Here is a 23,069-nt window from a genome sequence, read left to right as displayed (position 1 = left end):
TTCTCTGTCTCTTTGAGTCCTCTTGAGGTCTGGGCTCCTTAACAATGGGCAAGGGCTTGGGATCAGAAGTCACATAGGATACTCTATTCAAGAACTAAGATCATATGGCATATATGTCAACTGAGTGTTCATACTACTGGGTCAAAGGTTATTCTTAGCCAGTCTTTTTTAAAATATATTTTATTAATTTATTCATATTACATCTCAATTGTTATCCCATCCCTTGTATCCTCCCATTCCTCCCTCCCTCCCATTTTTCCCTTACTCCCCTCCCCTATAACTGTTCCTGAGGGGGACCTCCTCCCCCTGTATATGCTCATAGGGTATCAAGTCTCTTCTTGGTAGCCTGCTATCCTTCCTCTGAGTGCCACCAGGCCTCCCCCTCCAGGGGACGTGGTCAAATATGGGGCACCAGAGTTCGTCTTTAGGCTCTAATTCTTGGGATCTGGGGGGGGGGCAGTAGGATGTGTGTGTGTGTGTGTGTGTGTGTGTGTGTGTGTGTGTGTGTGTGTGTGTGTGTGTTCTAGCTCTGCCTCTGCCAGTTCCTAGTTGGGTGATGCTGAAAGATTTACTTTACTGCTCTGAACCTATTTCTCCAGCTCCAAAATGAAGAATATGCCCTTTAAAGTTACCTGTAACAACTAAATGTGATATTAATGCCTGTGGTTAAAGTAACTAGAATAGCTCTCTGATTAACATCTCTGCTACTCTTGCCTCCTACCACCTACTCCCTGTGCAACAACTAGAAAGTAAACATTGACCTTATTGAAGTACAATTTATGTACAAAAAGCAAATCAATCCGTAGTAGCACTTGATGTTTGGTGGTATGATTTGATGGCACAATTTGATGAGTTTTGACAGACATTAGAAAACACCACTGCCATCAAGACCCAGAACCTTTTCATCCTCTCACCCCAATTCCTAGTGCTTAGTTACCTGCTCCCAGCCCACAGCTGAGTAACTGTTTGTATATGTAACTTAGATCCCTGTATTTCATGCCCCCGCATGACTTTATGTCCCTTAGGAAATTAAATCTAAATTCATTACCATGCTTTTACAATGCTCTTTGTATTCTTAATCTTCACACCTCTCATCATACGGTCTCTTATCACTTACTTCCTTCTAGCCAAGCTGGCCTCCTTTGTGTTCACACAACCTGTCATTTCTCACTTTAAGAACTTTGCTGTTTCCTCTGTTTGGAATATTTGTCCCTCAAATATAATAATCTCCCTTGTTTTCTTTTAAGTCTCAGCCTAAAAAAAAAAACCTCTCTCAGAGAAAAAGTCTTTCTAACATTAATTTTAAAAATGGTCTCTACTGATTTACCCTTCTTTCCCAGGGGATTCCGGAGAAAAATAGCCCCTGTTCTTCTTCATCATCATCACCACCATCATCATCATCTATTCATATACATGTATGTCTGTTTCACTCAGTGAACTGTAGTTGCCAGGATAGGAAGGTAAAAAATGTTTCATTTTCCATTGTATTGCATTACCTAGCACATAGCAAGCACTCGATAAGTATTTTTGAATAATTTAACAATGAATTAACACATATAGAATATTATCTGGAATATAAAATGTATGCAATAAATATGACTTTCTTCTATCAACCTCTATCTCCCCTTCTTCAAGATGACAAAGCCTATGAAACAAAAAGTCACAGATAGCATCATATTCAAGTGAAAGACTGATTTTTCTTCAAAAATCAAAAACAAGACAATGATGCTTGCTTTCACCACTTCTAATTAACATATTATTGCAAGCTCTAGCAAGATCATTTGGCAAAAAATAGTAATAAAAGGAAGGAGTAAAATTATTTCTGTTCACAGATGACATGATTTTACATATAGAAAATACTAGAAATTTCAGAAACAACTGATACTAGTAATAAATATATTCAGCAAAGCTGCAGAATGGAAAAGCAACATGTAGAAATGATTTGATTTTATAGCAAAGAACAATCACAGTAATAAGCAGTTCAGAAAAAAATAAGAAGTAGTTCTATTTACAGTAGCATCAAAAGGAACAAATATAACCATGGAAGGAAAAAACTTGTATACTGAAAATTATGAAACACTACTGAAAGAAATGAAAGAGAATATCAATAAATTGAAAGGAAACTTGTGATCAAAAGACTCAGTATTAAGATGACAATAATATGCAAAGCTTTTTATAGATTCAATGCATTCCCTGTCAAAAATTCCTCTTTGTCTTGTTATTTGTTTTATAGAAAAAGAAAACTCATCCTACAATCCACATAAAATCTTAAAGGACACCAATCACATTCCTGAGATTAAAAAAGAAGAAGAAGAAGAAGGGTTGGAGACTAACACTCTTGATCTGGAAACCCCAAACCTATAGTAATCCAAGTAATTTGCAATTTTCATAAAAATAGACATATAGACCAATGGAATAGAATAAAGAGCTCAGAAATAAGCTCTTGCATATGTGACCAACATTTTATTTTTGAGTAAGATGAAACTTTCAGTCTTTCAGCACTGAATACATTAGCTGTTAGTTTTTCATACATGGCTTTTATCTTGTTAAGCAAATTAAGCAAAGATTTGGAGAGGATACTAGAGTATTTATTTCATGTGTGTTATATACCAGGCACTTCTAGGTATACCAATGTATTGTTAAGTCATTCAACTAGTATTTATTGGCTGCTACTGTGAGCTCTAGGCACTGAAATGCTTAAGCAAACAAAATGTATTTGCAATGGGGGAAAACTTGATATCCACACTCAAAAGAACCTGGACCCTTACTTGATTCTAAACAAACAAACAAACAAACAAACAAACAACAAAACCTCAAAATGGATCAGAGAACTAACATAAAATCTAAAATTATAAAATTCATACAAAACATAAGAGAAACTCTCCATGAAATGGGATTCGGCAATGATCTACAGATGACACCAACTGACTAGCAACAAAAGAACAATGGATTAGACTTTCTCAAGTTTAAGGCCCTTATTTTGAGACCCGTGTGTAGTCCAGGCTGGCCCGAAACTTTCAATTCTCTTGCTTCAGCCTTTTCAGTACTGGTATTACAGTAGTATGTAACCACCACCATCATAAAGTAAAAGCTATTTGTATACCAAAGAATACCAACAGCAAAATGAAAAAATAAAATGAGAGAAAATAGTCACAAATTCTATATCTGATAGGAGTCAATAGCCAGGCTATATAAAGAAATTCAACAATGTAACAACAAAGTAATAACCAATTTGAAATTGATCAATCAACTTTAGTAAACATTTATCTGAATAAGATACACAAATGACCATAAAAACACATGTAGATTAATTACTTAAAGAACCAAAAATAACAATCACAATAAGAAAGCACTTCACATACACTTGTTTAGTTATTTAAAAGAAAAACTTTCCTCCTTGGTCCATGTTCACCTACTTAACCTTGCAACTTTGTGACATATTTTTTTTAAAATAACCCATTGAGTGAGATGGTAGAGGAGGATTTCATGCACAATGTTTTCAGATGCTAATTTCAGTGCCCAGAGATTTGGTTACCACCCTGCCATAGGCATTGTTATGAATGTTGTGCCATGTCCTGTACCCACATGATATAAGGAATGTTCCCCAATTATCCCTGATTAGTTAATAAAGATACTGATGCCGGTGACTGGGCAGATGAGAGGTAGGTGGGGCTTAGGTTCCCAGGCTTGGGGTCTCTGAGGGACCACAAGGGAAGAGAAGATGTAGCAGGAGATGAGGAGGAAGGAGATCAGCTACTGGATGGGATGGACTAGAAGCTTGAGGTCAAGGAAATTATGCCATGAGTACAGCTAATGGAAAAGACACCAGGGACTCATTAGATTGGCAAGTGATTGGTTTTTATGTGGGTTTTAAAGGTATTAGGATTAGAGTAGCTCAGAATTCCACCCAGCATGGTGTGTACAGCTTAATAATAATTCATAGTCTCCCTGTGTCAATCATTGGGGAACTAGCTTGTTAAAGAAACTTCTCCTGTATTGAATTGTAGTATTAATATCTACAGAATAATTAGTTTCTTTTACAGTCTAATCTGTGCTATTCCAACATTCCTAAGTGTGGAATGATCCACTGGAGTTTGGTCAATCTATCAGGGGCCACACCCCCTAGGAAAAAAAACTGAGTCTCCCTCTCCAAGAAACCATCAGTTGTCTTTACTTTTTAATTAGGGGTATGGACATATGAGCTCCTGCCCTTTTGGTGCTGGAATGTTGTCTGGCTTGATTTTATTCAGGCAACCACAGTTGCTGTGATTTCATGAGGTAAGCAGTCCTGTCATGTCCAGAAGACATTGTCAACTGTCAAGCCATCCCTCCAGCAGTCCAGAAGACATTGCCACACTAATCTTGCTGACCTTTGGCTATTAAAATCTTTCTACCCCCCTTTCCATGATTCTCCCTGAGATTTGAGGGGAAAAGATGACATAGACACTCCTTTATGAATGAGCACTCCATACTTTTTTTCTCTACACTTTAACCAGTTATGAATTTCTATGTTACTCATCATCCACTTCCCAAAGAAACGTCTCTGGGGAAGTTTGATTGCTGTGTTAATCTATGGTGCATAGAGATATGAATTTAGAGGGCAGTTTTATGCTCTCTTCATTTAGCAGAATAATAGTAGTAAGTTTATTCCCGGAGCCTATGAGCTCCCCAACCTTGGGGTTTTACTCAGATGCATAGTACCAGGCATTCATTTCTTCCTGTGGAGCACACCTTAAAACTAATCAGAAAGTGGGTGGTTACTGCCATAACATTCTTGCCACTATCAAACCCATGAGTATATCTTGACACAGTCATCATTATTGTAATTTACACCATTCACAACTGGGTAGTACAATTAATATTTTTACCAGAATCCTATGTATACCTTCCATTACTATGAAAAGTAACCAGCAGGAAGGAAGCTTCCTAGTCAGTACCAACTTAATTTCTTCTTAGTTTCTTCATTGTTCACGTCCTGTGAACAATGTATGTGGTGTCTTTAGCAAAGGGATCTTAGAATCCAGTTCTGGTGGTCAATCAAGAGCAAAAGCAACTCTTACCAGCAAAACAAGTCCTGGTACTACTCACGTGTTACTGAGCTTTAGTTATGCCAACCTGGGAGAAGCATAATCTCCCATGTAAGCATTAAACTCTTGTATATGAATACACACACACACACACACACACACACACACACACACACACTCATGCACACGTGTGCATGCATTCATGTTTAAATAAATATATACATATCTTTAAGGAAGTTTATACAGTAGTAGGTTTCCATGTGGCTCTTTAAAACATTCTTAGTGTTGGTTATCTCTCCTTCCATCCTCTGCTCTACCGTCCCATTATGATGGACATAAAGTCACAATCCTACTGCCTCCTGAGTAGCTGGATTTATGAACTCTTGCTAGTATGGACCTGAAGATTTAGACAGATGTCACTGCGTACTCTATTCCAGTCAGTGTTAGTGTGGATTTTACCTATATAGGATTCTAAGCATATAATTTTAAATGTTTAGAATTATAATTTTTTAAAGATATATTTATTTTTACCTTATGTGTATTATGTGTGTTTTGTCTGCATGTTTGTCTGTGTAACACATGTGTGCAGTATCCACTGAGGCTAGAGAGGGTATCAGGGTTTCAGGAACTGGAGTTACAATTGTAATCTACCATATGGCAACAGGAACTGAACGTGAAGCCTCTGGAACAGCCAGTACTGTTACCTGAAGAGCTGTCACTCTAGTCTGTCGAAGCTTATAATTTTAAGGAATAATTTATTGTTGTTTGCACATGAGGAAACATTTTCCTAAGGATTTTGACCTTTTCTGCTTGTTTATTTGTTATTACTTATTCATCATTGAATAACTTTTGGAGATGGACTTAAAGTCAGAGAAAAAAATTACACATTCTAGTTCAAAGAACTTTTACTCTCCAAACCAAATTGCTGACATATGCCACCATCCTTCATGACTTGTGTGTTTCTCCTGTAAGTCAGAACTTTCTCTGCAACAACACAGCATTTGTAATTAGAAAGAAAATGCTAACATTTTCTACCATTTAACCTTTAGACTCTTTCCCAAGTTTTGTTACTTGTCTATATGCCCTTTACAAGAAAAAGAGTCCATGCAGTATGTTCCTTAGACTCCATTAGTCTGAAACATTCTTCAGTCTTTTGTTGACCTCCGGACCTGGAATCTTTGAATCTAGAATGTCTTATAGTTGGAATTTTCTGATTTATCATTATTATTAGACTCAAAACATTGCTTTTAGCAAAGTATATCTCAGACATAATTATTTTGTTTTTCTCATTGTACCCCATTATATGACTATAATTTTGATACTCTCATTAGTGGTCATTTTCAGATTGATCACTAAAAATGCTACTGCTTAGGCTTTTCTTGCATAATATTGTTCTGCTTTGTATTTTAGTGCTTTGTAGAGTAGCTGAGATTGTACTACTTAGTAACAATTCCTCATTAAATTAAAATTTTCATTTTTTACTTAGAAAAAGAAAAACAACAGGACATAATAAGCATTGGCAAGGATGTGAAAAATTGGAACCCTTGTACATTTCTCGTGGGAATATAAAATAATATAAATGCTATGGAACACAATTTTATAATTTCTAAACATAGAATTTCTATATTATCCTACATTTCCATTACCAAGTATATTCAAAAAATTAAAAGCAGAAACTTGTACATGAGTGTTTATAGCAATACTATTTTTTCTATTCATAATATTTTTATTGATTATTTGGTAGTTTCATGTCATGAACCCCAAGCATACTCACTTCCCAGTTCTCCCAAGTCTGCCCCCTACCATTGTGACCTCCTCTTTCCCCCAAAAAGAAGAAGAAGAAAAAAACAAGTGCAATATGTGTTGCCCGTATACTCACCGGAGCATGGTCAAATTCCCAGTGGTCAATCCATTAAAGAAAACTGAGTTCAGGCATCGCCACAGATCTTGCTCCTAGTGAGACACCAAAGTCATAAAGGCTAAATTTGTAGGGTCCTCAGAAATTAATGATATCACCTTATACCAGCGTTATGAGATCAAGATGACTAAGATGCTCAAAGAACTCTAAGTTGTGGGGAATGCTGCAGATTTCCTGTTCGCCTACACTCAAGCCATGGAGAGCCTCTATGGATAAGTCCACAAGTCCCAGAACCACAGCAAAGAGTTTCTCATTGCTGGATGGCTAAGAAATAGAAATTTGCACATTAGTTCCTGCAGCTTCTTGGTTCGCTGGCATAGTCTGAACCCTGCTCAGCAAAAGGCCTTCTTGAAGACCTATAGTGCTGGCTGTGGGGTGTGCAGAGTGTTCCCTTGCAAACTGGAGAGTGACTCTCATTGCTTGTGGACAGATCAGATTGTCATGGGCTCTGAGAAAGGCTACCTGAGCTTTAACTTTGCCTGCCAGCCATGGAATCCAGGCTTATGCACCTGACAATCCCTGGGGGCCTCGATGACCAGAAAACTGCCCCCAGGGGAAGCTGAAGCCTGAACACTCTTTACCTTCACTCTGTCTTTCTTTCTCTTAGATGGTGAAGTAAAGAACCAACTCACAGCAAAAAAAAAAAAAAAAGAGTCCATCCTCATCAGCTACACTTCAGCAACCTTATCACAATTGATGGCTTTCTGTCTACGCTGTTACGTCCGTGGGGAGTAGAGGTTGTCACATAAACCTTCTCTATGTCCCTCTTTCTCAGCTGTGAAAATACCACAGCAAAATTAGCTTCCATGCTCTTTACAGTCAAGGGGAGCACAAATCGTGAACCTCCATATGGTTTTTGGCATCAGCATGTGCCACAGATTTCAGCATGGTCTCTGGTGGCAGTACATAAGACAGACATCAACAATGCCCTCTGACACAGCATGGGCCATGGATACTATCGCAGTCCTTGGTGGCAGCACAAGCCAAGGATATCAACATGGCCTCAGGTGACAGTGCAGACCACTGGTATCTTCATGGTCGTCAGTGTTAAGATGGGCCACAGACATCAACAGAACCCCTGGCTACAGTAGGACCACAGACCCAGACATGACCCTTAGCAGCACCAATGAACCATGAACATTGTGGTTTCTGGTGTTTGCACAGGCTACTCATTAGAGACACTAGTCTTAGTAGCCCAAATTAGCAAACAACCCAATTTCTCATCAAGATATGAATAGATAGGCATATTATAATAAGTATTTATGATGAATATTTTCAGCCATATAAATGAATTTTTGATATATGCTATAACATGGGTGAACAGTAAATGTATTATTGTGCTGTAAAGTCAAGCCAGACCTAAAAAGACCAATAATCTGTGATTATATTTCTATGGGACATGTATAATCAGTAAATTCAAAGAGAAAATAGAGACTAACAGAAACTGGGAGAGAGAGAGGTGGTGAGTTATAGTTTAGTGGATACAGAGTTTCCATAGAGGGCCATGAAAACATTTTGGAAGCAAATGGTGGTGATGTCCTCAAAATTATGAATGGACTTAACAGTAGTAAACTATGCATTTAAAAGTGGTTTAATGGGAAGATACAAGGGATGGGATAACAATTGAGATGTAATATGAATAAATTAATAAAATGTATTTAAAGAATAAATAAAAGCGGTTTAAAGGTAAATTTAATATAACAGACCACATCAAGATTGCTGGTAGTAGTGGTACTGCAGTTTCCAAATTTAAAATTGTGAAAGTTGAAAGAAAGATATACCATGCTTACACTAATCAAAGGAACCTGGAGTCAATATACAAACTTTATAGAAAGAAGCCTAGAACGAGGAAAGGTATCCAGGATGAAGAAGGTTCTACCTGATAATAAAGGGATCAGTCCTCCAAGAAGATATAAAATGCATATGTTTATAGAATGTCAAACAAGGAAAAACTAACTGTACTAACAGACAAATCTACTACTATAGCTACAAACTTCTACTTTTGTTTTTCATTTTTGTTTTGTTTGTTGTTGTTTTTGTTTTGGTTTGGTTTTGGTTTTTCGAGACAGGGTTTCTCTGTGTAGCCTTGGTTGTCCTGGACTCACTCTGTAGACCAGGCTGGCCTGGAACTCACAGAGATCCTCCTGCCTCTGCCTCCCAAGTGCTGGGATTAAAAGTGTGCGGCACCACGCTCAGCTCACAAACTTCTACTTTTGATAATTGATAGATCAAACATCAGCAAGGGTATAGTGTAACTGAAGAGCACCATCAATCAACTGGGTATAGTTGACATTTATAGAGTACTTCATCTAGCAAAAGAAGAGTACTATTTTTCTCAAGTTTATAATAATCATTCACCAATAAAGGCCATATTAAGAGCCATACTAAATTTTTACAGTTTTTAATAATAGAAATATTACAAAATATGTTCTCAGTACACAGTGGAATTAGGCTAGAAATCTGTAAATGGAAAGATCCTGGAAAATATCAAAATATGTAGAGATTAAGGCACACATTTCTAAATAAAGCAGCCAATGAAGTCTCAATAGAAAATTTAAGAATGCTTTGTTGGACCCTGGCCTGAGGATATGGGAGCAGGTGAGCTGGCCCTGCCATGATGACATGGGAGCAGGAGAGTGGGCCCTGCCTTGAGGACAAGGGAGTAGATGAGCAGTTCCTGCCCTGAGACATGGGAGCAGGAGAGCTGGCCCTGCCATGATGATTTGGGAGCGAGAGAGCGGGCCCTGCCTTGAGGACAAGGGAGTGGCTCTGATCCAGGGCTCTGAGTGAGCCTTACCCCAACATCTACCCCAGTATGACTAGAATCAAAAATTAAGAATCTCCTTGACACACAGCAACAACAGGATATCCAACAGCAGTCCCAGTGAGGATCAGGTAATGATAGTGTAGGCCTCCAACCAGACCCATGACTCATAACAATGAATATCTGAAAGTAAACATATGTGGACAAAAGGCTATACCACGTGATACACTACCGTTTCTGTGACAAGATTTTTTGTTTGTCTGTTTTATTTTACTGGGGGGAGGAGAGGGATTTTGGTGCATGCGTGTAAATCACAGACATTCAATAAACGTTAAAAAAAGAATGCTTGTTGTAAGTAAAAATGAAAATATGACTTGTCACAATTTTTCTGATGCAGAAAATTTCAAAGGCAACTTTATATTAGAAAAATCTAAAATCAGCAAACTTCCACTTATAAAATAATATAAAATACAGTAATTTAAGTTTAATCAAGAAAAAGAAATATCAAAATTAATATATAAAATTAATGAAATTGTGAACAGGAAAGTAATGCACAAAATTAGCAAAACAAAAGGCTGCTTTAAAAAAAAGCACTTACAAGCATTAAAATTGTAGTTAGGCACAACAAGAAGACACAGACTTCCAGTAAGAGGCATGATTTTCCTGATCCCTTAGACTATAAAAGGATAATAAAAAACATTATAAGCATTGAATCAATAATAATGTTCTAAGCTTAGTTTCATTAGTGAATTCTTCCAACTGTTTAAAGAAGACGTTAATTTCCTACAAATATTCTAGATAGTAACATAAAAAGAACAATCTGCCTTATATAAGGCTAGCAGAGGCCCATGGATAAATATAAAAAAAGAGAACAAGACAGATCATGATATCTCATGAACATTAATGAAAATCCTCCATAAAATACTAGGAAATGAGTCCAAAAATATATGAAAGTAATCAAATCAATAGATACATTAAAAAGCCTTTTTATAAATTCAATATCACTTTATGATGAAAAATCCTCTCAACAAATTAAGAATTAAGAAACATTTCTTCAGTTTGACAGATATCCATAAAACCTATAACAGCATACATCAGTCTTAATGGTGAGAAAGCATGCTATCCACATGACAAAATGATTTTTAAAAAGACCTTATATCTTTCACAAAAATCTAACTTAAAATAGAGCATAGTCCAATAAACATAAAGTTCCGTATTATAAAATGTCTAGAAAACAATGAATAAGAAAAATACGTGTGACTTTGGATTTGGCAATTCACCTCTATATACATGACTGAAACTGCAACTCACAAAAGAAAAGAAAAAAATGTAAAATAGATTTCTAGTAAAATTCAAAGCTTCTCTGTCAAAGGCATTGTTTACAAAATCAAGGGTAAACCACAAATTAGAAAGAAAACATTTGAAATCACATATACAATAAAGGACTTACACATCACATATATCAATAACACTTTATATATATATATTTAGGCTAGCACAAAGCACAATTTATTATAATCATGGTAAAAGAGGAAACGTGATAATGGCTAGGCAGCCGTGCATGGCCATCTGACATACCGTGATTCATGCATATCCTAGACCAATAGCCAAAGTTGTGCTTTAGCACAGCCATTTGTCCTCACATGTGCAGCCAGTCCCTGGTGTCCTCACGCTGTGCATGTAGTTCTTTTTTTATTAATTTATTAATTTATTCATATTACATCTCGATTATTAGCCCTTCCCTTGTATCCTCCTATTCCTCCCTCCCTCCCACTTCCCCCCTTCTCCCCTCCCCTATGTCTGTGATTGAGGGAGACCTCCTCCCCCTATATATATATGCTCTTAGAGCATCAAGTCTCTTCTTGGTAACTTGCTATCCTTCCTCTGAGTGCCGCCAGGCCTCCCCATCCAGGGGACGTGGTCAGAAAAGGGGCACCAGAGTTCATGTGAGAGTCAGATCTCACTCTCCAAGAAACTGTGGTACATTTACACTATGGAATACTACTCAGCTATTAAAAACAAGGAATTCCCTAAATTTGTGGACAAATGGATTGATCTAGAAATTACCATAATGAGTGAGTTCACCCAGAAGCAAAAAGAGACAAACAGTATATATTCACTTATATCAAGACACTAGTCCAAGGGATACGTCCCATGAAAAACTTTACTTACCAAGAAAGTGGGTCAGAGGAGAGGACATCCTATTGAGACTTTAGGTGAGAGTAGCATGGAAGAATGGGGAAATAGTAGGACCCACAGGGTCCTGGAAACCTACAAGAAGAACTTTATGACAGGCAGATCTGGGTCCTGGGGTCATTCTCAAACTAAGGCAGCAGCCAAGGAGAAATAGGCAGTAAACTTCGAACCCCTACCCAGACCTAGCCGATGAACACTTTATATTTTTTGAGACAGGTCTAATTATGTAGCTATGATTGGTCTGGGACTCAGCTCGTAAACTAGGCTAACTTTGCACTCACAGAGATCCATTTGATTCTGCCTCCCAAGTGTTGAGTGTTAGGATTAAAGGCATATGCCTACCACACTGAGCTTACCAATAATAATTTAAAATCAACAATATGAAAATGAATAGTACAATTAAGAAATGGGAAAAATATGTGAACAAATATCTTAACTATTAAGATAGGCAGATAACAAATAAGCATATGAACATTAATGTCACTAATGAATTGCAAATGGAAACAAAACCGATATGATTATATACCTATAAGAATGGTTACGACATAAAACATGATAAATTCAATGTTCTGGTAATGATAGAGATATGGGGACTCTAATTCATTGTTAGTGGTGTTACTAAAGTAGTACAAATGACTGTTGGAAAGATCCTGCTGTTTGAGGTTGCAATCATCACAGTCTGGATAGCCATTCTGAGCTTGGCATTAGGTAAAGAACTCATTCTCCCAGAGGAGGACCTTCTGCTCTCTGCCTGACTTCATCCGCAGAATGTCTTTAGACAAAGATGCCCCTAACCACATTTGCTATATGGCCCTCGACACAGCTCCCTGCTAGCTCTGCCCTCCATGTGCCCATAGGATAATTATGTATTGTGTTTCCATCCATATGATAGGAGCATGCTGCCAAATGCAAAACAAGTATCCTTAAAGTGTCTGGTATCAACCAATTATGTACACCTATCCTGGAAGCCCACTCCCTACTCCCCAAGGACTATATAAAACCTTTGTTCTCCCTGAGTAAAGTTGAAGTGGTTCTCTGGTGTGTTTTATATCCACTGTGCTCGTGGCCTTCCAAGCTCTGCGCCCTGCCTTTTGCTCCTTCTGCCTTGGTGGGCTGGTGGCCAACAGCACCCCACCACCCCCGGGGACAAGGAGAACCACAAATGACTTTATAAAACAGATTGGTAGGGTTTTTTTTGTCAATTAAGTAAATGGAAGATTGAAAGAAATACCTTCCAGATATACATATTACAGAGATTAATATCCAGAATATACAAAGAACTCAAAAAATCAACAAAACAAAAAGCCTAATAAAAATAGATTATGGAACCAAACAAAGAAGTCTTGAAAGAGAAATATAAATGGCTAATTAACACACTTAAAAGTGTTCAACATTAGACGGAAGAGCTAGCCCAATGGTTATGAGTACTTGCTCTTGCAGAGGACTAGGATTTGGTTCCCAACATTCACACAGTGACTCATAACCACTTGTAACTCCAGTTCCAGGGGATTCAACACCCACTTAAGACCTTCTCTGGCACAAAGAACACACACACACACATACACACACACACACACACACACACACACACTCACATACACATACACACATGCTAGCAGTTATACACATAAAATAGATGACTCTAAAGTAAAGTTTTAAAACTCATTAGTTTTCAGAGAAGTGCAAATTAAAACTCCTTTGACAGAATCAACTAGCTTGATCCCATAGGGGCTCACAGAGGATGAACCACCCACCAGAAAGGATGCATGGGAGGACCTAGGCCTTCTGCACTTACATAACATATGTACAGTTGGTGTCATGTGGGGCTTCTAACAGCAGGAGTGGAGGCAGTCTCTGACTGTGCTGCTTGCCTGTGGTATCCTTTCTCTTAACTGGGATACCTTTTCTAGCCTCAGTAGGAAAAGATAACCCTAGTCTTACTGCAACTTGACATGCCCAGGCTGGCTGAAGTCCAGGGGAAGCCTCCCCTTTTCTGAAGATAAAGGAAGGAGGAGTGGAAGTGGTTAGAGAGGATGGGGGAAGGGAATGGGAGGAGAGGAAAGGGTGGAAACTGCATTCAGGATGTAAAGCAAATTAATTAATTTTAAAACACTTTAATATTCCTTCTCACCCCAGTCAGAATGAATATCACCAAAAGATCAAAAGATCTTTTGTGGTGAAATGGAGATCCTTCCTCACTGTTGGTTGGAGTGTAAATTGAGGTGGTCACTATGGAAATTTGTGTTGTGTTTCTCACAAAGCTGAAACTTGAGTTTCCACATGATTCAGCCATACCATTCCTGGGCATATATCCAAAGGACTCTGTTCATTGCAAAAGAGATGCTTGCTTATCAGTATTCAATATGGTTATGTTCTGGGCTACCTGTCAAGATAGCCCAGGATGAATAAAATATCCCCTCCTTCCCCTGGGACTGTTAACTGCCAACATTTATTCAGAAAAGGGTAGGTGCTTCATGAGTACTTCCCTCACAATAAATAGGAAATGAAATCAGTCTAGATGTCCATCAATTTATGAACCAGTAATGAAAATTTGAGATATAGACACAATGGGATTTTACCAAGTTGTACAGGAAAATGAAATTTGCTAGAAAATGAATGAAACTGAAAATAATTATTATACCAAATGAAGCGGCCCAATTCAGTAGGTAAATGCTACATGTTCTTTCTTATAGAGACCCTACCCTCAAAGTTTTACATTTCTGTACTTAACTTAGAGTGTCTATAGAGGCCAGGGAGCAAGAAAGGAGCCAGGGGATAGGGGTAGGTATTAAGATGTATAGTAAAACAGATGGTATACTAAAATAAAAGGGAAACTACTAGGAATTAAAGGTTTAAGGGGGATGAGGAGGAAGAGTAAAAGAAAGGGGGAACAAGAGAGAAGGTTAACAGAAACAAAGGTTGTATGAAAAAAACATACAGAATCCCATTATTTTATAATCTAACCAAAAATATAACTTGAAAGGGAGCTTATATAGGTGGATAATGTTACTCCCTAATGGCATGGCATTTTGGTTCTTGTTTGCTTGTTTTGTCTTGGGGTTTTATTGCTGTGATGAGACACCATGACCAAGTCAACTCTTATAAAGGTAAACATCTAATTGCGGTGGCTTGCAATTTTAGAGGTTTAGTCCATTAACATCATGGCAGGAAGCTTGACAGCATGTAGGCAGACATGGTTCTACATCTTGATTCTAAGGCAACAAGGAGGAGATTGTCATCCACAAGCACCAGGAAAAGCCAGTCTTCCACACTGTAGGGAACATGAGCAATAGGAGACCTCAAAGCCCACCTACACAGTGACACATTTCCTCCAATAAGGCCACACCTATTCCAACAAGTGTGCACCTCCTAATTATGCCACTCCCTGTGGGCCAAGCATTCAAACACATTAGTCTGTGGGGACCAAACCTATTCAAACCACCACAGTTAGTTTTTAATTTTTTGAGATTATAATTTGAATACTTTCCTCCCTTCCTGTTCTTCCCTCAAAACCCTCACATATGCCCTTCCCTGCTCTCCATAATATTTTTTGCTTTAGTTATTGTTACTTCATGCATGTTAGTGTGAAAATTCCAGAGCCAGGTGCAGGACATCTTCCTATAAGTTTTTGGTCAGAAAGAACCCACAAGCTCTGAAAATAATACAGTTTATTGTTGCTCCTCTTGGCTGACCACTAGGATTTGATTATAAGACCCTATTACCAAAAACCTCACACATTTTGTCCCCCAAACAGAGAGAATTCAAAATGGAACTGGGTTGGAAGCCTTCTACAGATTAGTGTCCAGAGCTAGATGTTGCTGTGTGTGGACCCTGTGTGATACAATACTGACTTGCCAGGCAAGATGTGATGACTACTGGTACCATAGTGACATGAGTGCTTGGGTAGTGACCAACAGCTTTCTGATAAGAATTGAGGCCCAAACCATGGGAAGAAATACACTCTTGTTACTGTAAGCTAAATCAAAACCTATGGCTAAGAGGAGGGTTCAAAGGCCCTGCTGTGGAGCCTACCACTGTTATTTTGCTAAATTGACATGTTCTCAAATATCTTGTAAATAATTATTCTTATGCTCATAAACTAGTGCTACCCTCAGTCTTGGGCAGAGATGTCTTTTGCTTTGTTGCAATGGGTGAAGATTAGTGAAGAGACATATCTGGTCTCTGTACTGAGACTGTAAGTGACTGTTGAATGTTCAGCCATAACCTATACACCTGTATCATCCCTGCCACTGTCCATAGAACACTGTAGAGAATGGGTGGAAAGAATGTAAAAGGTTGAGGATAGAGAAAAGTGCTATGAAAATGCTAACCTGAAGGACCCAGAGGGTCCTAGAAGCCTACAAGTAGAACATTATGATAGGCAGATTTGGGCATAGGGGTCCCGCTCAAACTAAGGCACCAGCCAAGGACAATACAGGCGGTAAACCTTAAACCCCTACCCAGATCTAGCCAATGGACGGAACACTCTCCACAGTAGAGTGGAGAGTGGGATATTACTTTCTCACATACTCTGGTGCCTCACCTTTGACCATGTCCCCTGGAGGGGGAGACCTGATGGCACTCAGAGGAAGGACAGCAGGTTACCAAGAAGAGACTTGATACCCTATGAACATATAGAGGGGGAGGTAATCCCCCTCAGGAACAGTCATAGGGGAGGGGAGTAAGGGGAAAATGGGAGGGAGGGAAGAACGGGAGGATACAAGGGAAGGGATAACCATTGAGATGTAACAAGAATAAATTAATAAAAAAAAAAAAAGGAAAAAAAAAAAAGAAAAAGAAAATGCTAACCTGATACAAAATGGCTGCTACCATCACAAATATATAGTATCTGCCCATTGCTACATAAGGCCTGCCTGGGATTGGGCCTATCAGCATTCCACAAGCAGTGAGGAAATTGCCAATGAGGCACCTGTCCTTTCCTAAAGAACTATTGGTAGTTAGTGGTTCCACTACTTGCCTATGCTCCAGCAAAATCTCCCCTACATATCGCTTATGTAACTAATCCCAACTAAATTTAGTAGATAAAAATGTAGTGAAAGTAGGAGGGACCTTTGGTGAAGAAAAAGCATTCAGAGGGAGGGAGATAGGGATAAGAGAGAGCAATATGGGAGGATGGATGCAATCACAATGAATTGTGTATTGCATAGAGTTTAAGAATCAGCAATTTCTTACAAAGCTAAATATATATTTTCAATATGTCACTTGCTCTCTTAGATGTTTACGCAGTTGGTTGAAAAAGCCGTGTCCTTACAAACACCTGCATACTTTTTTAAAAAAGGCTTTGAAAGGTAGCCTTCCTGTGTCAGCCTCTGTGTGTGTGTGTGTGTGTGTGTGTGTGTGTGTGTGTGTGTGTGTGTGTTAGTTTTTTGACACAGGATTTCTCTGCATAGCCTTGGCTGTCATAGAGTCACTTTGTAGACCAGGCCGGCCTAAAACTCACATAGATTTGCCTGCCTTTTCCTCTGCCTCCTGAGTGCTGGGATTAAAGGTGGGCATCACCACGCCTGTCCTAATTTCTTATAACAGTATTATTCATAATCACACAAACCAGGAAGCAACCAAGATGTCTCTTAATAGGTGAGTATATAAACTTTGGTACACCTATATGGAATGGACTATATTCAGTGCTAAAACATAAATGAATATCAATTCATAAAAACACATGGAAGAAAACTCAAATGTAGTCAAATAAGTCAACCAGAAGAGACTACATAATGTACCATTTAAAGGATATTACATTTTAGAGAAGAGGCAATTTTAGACACAATGATTAATGGTTAATAGTGCTTCAGAGGGTGGGAAGATGAAAGATAAAGCAGAAGGGATGTTTTATGACAGTAAGATAACTGTGTAATAATGTAATGCTTGGTAATACATACTTGCCAAAAACCCATAGGATGTTACAGCACAAGGAACAGATCTTAGTGTATAACATGCAGTTCTAAGATGTCATCTAAGTGGTCTGGGATCCTGGCAAGGAATGCAGTTTATGACAAGAGACTCTTAGTTTACCACAAGTATATGAAACAAATTCATTGAAAGAAGTAGGGAGGAACAGGTCCTGACCCACACAGCTTTGGAAACATGTGGACTCCGTAGAGCAACACAAGGATGTGTTCTTAAGTCCTGTGATATAGCAGATAAAACCCGTTTCCCATAGGGCTATGTGTTATCAATGATGACGGTGCTATGCATATATGTCAAAATGAACAACTAATTATATAGATAGCCTATGGTGGGAACTAGATTTCTCACTGTTGGTGTAGAAATATATAGATAAGCAAGAGGAAAAGGCTAAAATGATCCATGTGGTAAATTAAAGTTGGAAACATCAGCATGAACTCAGATTTAACACAATATTGTTACAGATGGTTAAATGTAGAACAGTTATAGAAATATGTATATAAACACATTAGTATTCATGAATGTATTTCTTTGTTCTGTGGGCTGAGATTGTCTGAAAGCAATGAAGCAAGCATATAGATCTTGGTTTCCAATACCATTCTTTAAAAAAACAAAAACAAAAACAAAAACAAAAACAAAAAGAACCACATGAGAGCCTTTTGGAGAAATGGGTGATTTTAGGACTGCAATGGGGAATACATAAAATGAAAGCCTAGCATTTTATAATGTCACATATTGAAGAAGTACCAAACACACCCATACACTAATGGCATATCAAAAATGGTACTGGTATGGCTGGATGGTTCTTTTTCTCCGTAAGTTAAAGAATTAAAAGGCACTGAGTCAGATGTCTCAGCAGTTAAGTTTTTGCTACTTGTATAATGGACTTAAGTTCAGTTCTTAGAGCCAACTGTAGCTCCAGGTCCAGGGGATCCAAGGCCTCTGGCCTATGTAGGTAGGAACACTAATGTTTACACACCCACAGAGTGATATGCATACATATACATAGTTAAAAAGAATTAAAAGCATTAAGAAAAGAACCAAAATATAAGAAAATAGGGCAGAGCAAAGTGAGAAGGGAGGTTTTTGGCAAACATTACAGACTTCTAGGGTACCACTGACTCTGAGGGGACCTGGGCTTTTGTTGATTTCGAGCACCCTCTTCCTGCAACCCTCTTGTCTCCTCTATTGGTCCTAAGGCACAGGAGTTGGACTTCCCATCTCTTTCCAAGAGGATGCCTGGTGGTAGGTATTTAAATGACTGCTGGTTGCTTAGGGTTTGGGACTAATCAGGGAGGCCCTGCAGTAACAACCAGGAAAGAGAAATGGGAAAGAGAACCTTAAAGTAGAGAAGGGGAACTGGAAATGTTTCTCTCATCCTCTCTTTCCCTTTCCTGGGGCCCAAGGCCTCAAAAGGAACACAGACCTCAACTAAGCAATTTCCCAATGGCTAAATCTAGAATAAAATTAGCAAGAAAACAAGATAGCTCCACGTTATAACCTAAACCATAAAATAGATATCTGAAAGCCTATGCTGACATAAATAACAGGAAAAAGTAACAGATATGGAATAAATAAATAAGCTTTGCAGAATAATTACTGTCATTTATATAGATGCTATGCCCTCAGTAATGGATAACATAATGACCAACTCCTTAGGACTTGAATGGAATGGAATGACATGGGGTATTTGGGAGAAGCAGCAAATTCTAACAGTACTACCCTGGCAAGCTCAACACCAACAGACAAAAATTTGATTACATATATCCTTACACTATGTCATACAATGTTACTTTAATTCTGTACTCTTCCTGCCAGTAATCCATGATCCAATCTTACAGTTTATCTGAGAAGAATATTTGACAAATTCCATACTGTAGATTCCAGGAAATATCTAACTGGTACTTGAAAATAATTGCAAAGAAATCTGAGAGATTACTGTAGCCAAGAGGAACTTAGGAAAAGATGCTGCCAGCATGTGCCTATGTTGGGGTTTCTATTGCTGCAATAAAACAGCATGACCAAACATTAAGATGGGGAGGAAAGGGTTTATTTGGCGTATAGTTCCACATTGTAGGAATCCAGGAGAGGAACACAAACAGGGAAAGAAACTGCAGGCAAAAGCTGATACAGAAGCCATGGAGGGGTGCTGCTTACTGGCTTGCTTCCCACAGCCCGCTCAGCCTGCTTTCTTACAGTATCAGGACCATAAGCCCAGGGATGGTACTACCAACAATGGAATAAGTTGCCACCAATCAATCAGTAATTAAGAAAATGCCTCAGAGTTGGATCTTTTGGAAGCATTTTCTCACTGAAGGTTTCCTCTTTCCAGATCCCTTTAGTTTGTGTGTCAAGTTGACATAAGACTAGCTAGCACAACATGGCATCTATTCTTAGTGAGATTCTGGAACAGAAGAGTGATGGACATGAGGTTAAAACTAGGGGAATCACCAGGGTGCAGTGGCTCACACCTTTAATCTCAGCACTCAGACAGGCAGAGGCAGGTGGATCTCTGAATTTGAGGCTAGCCTGGTCTACAAAGTGAGTGTAGGACAGCCAAGGCTATATTGAAAAGCCAAAACAAAACTAGAGGAATCTAAATACAGTTAGGTCTCAACCCAGGACAAATGGCTGAAGTACCTATTTAACATATCAAAGCAGACCTGGTTATAAGGTTCTCCCAGCATCCCTCAATCCCTATCTATTAAAGGGCATGGCTGGCATAACCCATCTCTACCCTGAACTCCCCAGCCCAGGCTCTTGGTTGCCCTTCCCTCAACAGTTGTTCCCTATATAATTCAGCAATTTTGGCTACACAAGTCCTTCTTTTACCCATTATCCTCCTGGCCTTTTGGTCTCCTGGCCTTCTGGCTCTCCCCTCCTCTAACTCCTGCCTCTCTTCATATGGATCTACTCAGGGTTATGTTCACTCTGGACTCTCCCAGATGTTTCTGCCTCATATCTACAACAAATCTTCTCCACCATACCTAGGAGCAATCACATTTTTCCTTTTTATTTCTTTTTTTTTTACTCAAGTATGAATTTTAGCAATAACGTTTTTACTAGCTCATTATTTTAGTGAACATATTATATTCATGTAACACTTTAATAATAAAGTAAAATGGGTTTAGGGTATATGGGAACTCTGTAATATCTTTTCAATTTTTTCTAGAAATATAAAGCTGTTCTAAAAGACAAAGACTACCTTAAAATATTCCATAACCCCAAAATGATAAAGTCCATATCACTATGTTTATTCTCAATTCTCTGCTTAAAGGTGATGTTGAAAAGCTGAATTTCAATGCTTTACTGATCATACATATTTTTCTTTAGTGATTTTTCTATTTGTATCCTTTGTCCACTTTTCCACTGGAGTATTTATACATTTGTTAATAATAGCTTGTGAGATAAAAAAAAAAGAAACCTTGTCCATCATGCTGCTCTTTCCAAACATTTTGTTTGTCTTTCAATCTTGTTTATGACATATTCTGCTATATGGAAAATTTTCCATTTTTATGTAGTCAAATCTGTCAATCTTCTCATTATAGTTTATGCATTTCATATCATGCCCCAAAAGGCCCTAGCACTCTGAGATTATAAAATTCTCACATTTCCTTCTGTTGCGTTTATTGGTTAGCTGTTCTCATGTTTTCCATTGTTATACCAAAGTTTTGTGTGTGCATAAGAGTGGGGCATTACTATAGATTTGTTTATTTTTAAAATAATTATATATGTATGTATATGTACGTATACATATATATACATCCTTAACTTGCAGTGAGTCCTTTAACCATAAATTTACATTTGGAGTTTATTTCTAGATTTCTTATTCTGTATTCTTGGGATAATATTACAATATTTAATTACTGTAGCTTTTTAAAAATATTTTTATTGTATGCTTGTATGTATGTATATGAGTGCCTATGTAAGTGTATGTGAGTCATGTACCTTGCGGGCTAGAAAATGATACCTAATCCTCTGGATCTGTAGTTACAGGCAGTTGCAAGCTGCTTAACATGGATGCTAGAAATCAGGCTCAGGTCCTCTACAGGAGCAGTATATGCACTTAATGGCTAAGCTGTCTCTCCACCCTGTTTGTAGCTCTATAATGAATTTTAATATGTGGCTACGTAAGTCCTCTCTGACTTTTCAAAACATCCTTGCTTTTTAAAATATGTAGTCCTTCAGATAAGTTCCATCAAAACTCTTAGAATTTTTGAGAATGTTTCTAATTTGTAGGCTAATTGTGAGAAAATCAACAGTATTTACTATATTAAACCTTTTTAAATTTAAGAACAGAGTGTATCTTTAAAATCTTATTTTACCCTTGGGACTGTGATAGTGGTAGAACATTTATCTAGCATGTACAAAGTCCTGGATTTGGTCTCCAGCAGCAAAAACAATGAGTTTCATTTTATCTACCTGTGGTGGTTTAAATGGAAAAATGTCCCTCAAAAGTTCATATACTTGAACACTTGGTCCCCAGTTGGTGGCACTGCTTGGCAGAGAATATGAAGACTTTAGGAGGTGCAACTTTGCTGGAAGAAGCATGCCAATGTGAGGTGTGTCTTTAAAGTTTTATAGCTTCATCCTACTCTACTCATTGCACTTGCTCCACGCCCCCATTCTGTCTCTGCTTCCTGAGTGTGGATAAGGATGTGATCATCCAGCTCCTTGTTTTCAGTGCCATTCCATGCCTTCTTAGGCATTATAAACTCTCTCTGGAACCAGAAGCCAAAATAAACTCTTTCTTCTCTAAGTTTCTTTTGGTTATGGTATTTTATCACAACAATAAAAAAGTAACTGATACAATACTTTTTAGTAGAATTCATTTCTTTACTTGAATCTTCTATTTTTTCTGTTAAAATGTATGAATTTAGGTAATATGTTTGATGTTGTAGTTCACTGTTAAATGCACTTTTACCATTCTCTCTCTCTCTCTCTCTCTCTCTCTCTCTCTCTCTCTCTCTCTCTCTCTCTTCTCTCTTCTCTTTCTCTCTCTCTCTCTCTCTCTCTCTCTCTCTCTCTCTCTTCTCTCTTCTCTCTCTCTCTCTCTGTGTGTATGTGTGAAACTATGAAGACAAAGACAATATTTATATAAGTATATATGTATATATTAACACACATGTTAATACTCTAAAAGTTGTAGGCTACTTTGTCCCCAGAGGATCCATGCTCCCCTTTCTTTCTCTCCTAAGTCTATTTCTCCACCTGATGGCAATTTTCTCAAGTAGAAAGG

The 23,069-nt window shown here is 38.1% G+C and overlaps 1 protein-coding gene and 1 pseudogene across 2 annotated transcripts in view; one reads left to right on the top strand and one right to left on the bottom strand.

Moving 5' to 3' along the window:
* LOC311601492 (uncharacterized protein) overlaps nt 1-23,069 on the bottom strand; it is an 83,265-nt gene that overhangs the window by 30,752 nt on the left and 29,444 nt on the right. Inside the window, exons 2-3 of the mRNA XM_084788967.1 lie at nt 10,308-10,385; nt 6,907-6,980 (exon numbers count right to left, since the gene is read on the bottom strand). Coding sequence (XP_084645093.1) covers nt 6,907-6,980; nt 10,308-10,385 — 152 coding nt within the window. The remainder of the gene's footprint in view (nt 1-6,906; nt 6,981-10,307; nt 10,386-23,069) is intronic.
* LOC311602002 (metalloproteinase inhibitor 1-like) lies at nt 6,988-7,458 on the top strand (annotated as a pseudogene). The gene has a single exon. The product of its transcript is annotated as a metalloproteinase inhibitor 1-like (transcript).

This window comes from Acomys minous (genome assembly GCF_964271855.1).
Source record: "Acomys minous genome assembly, chromosome: 7".
Taxonomy (NCBI): Eukaryota; Metazoa; Chordata; class Mammalia; order Rodentia; family Muridae; genus Acomys; species Acomys minous.
The sequence above is the reverse complement of the archived record's forward strand: the minus strand, read 5'-3'. Positions and strand labels throughout refer to the sequence as shown.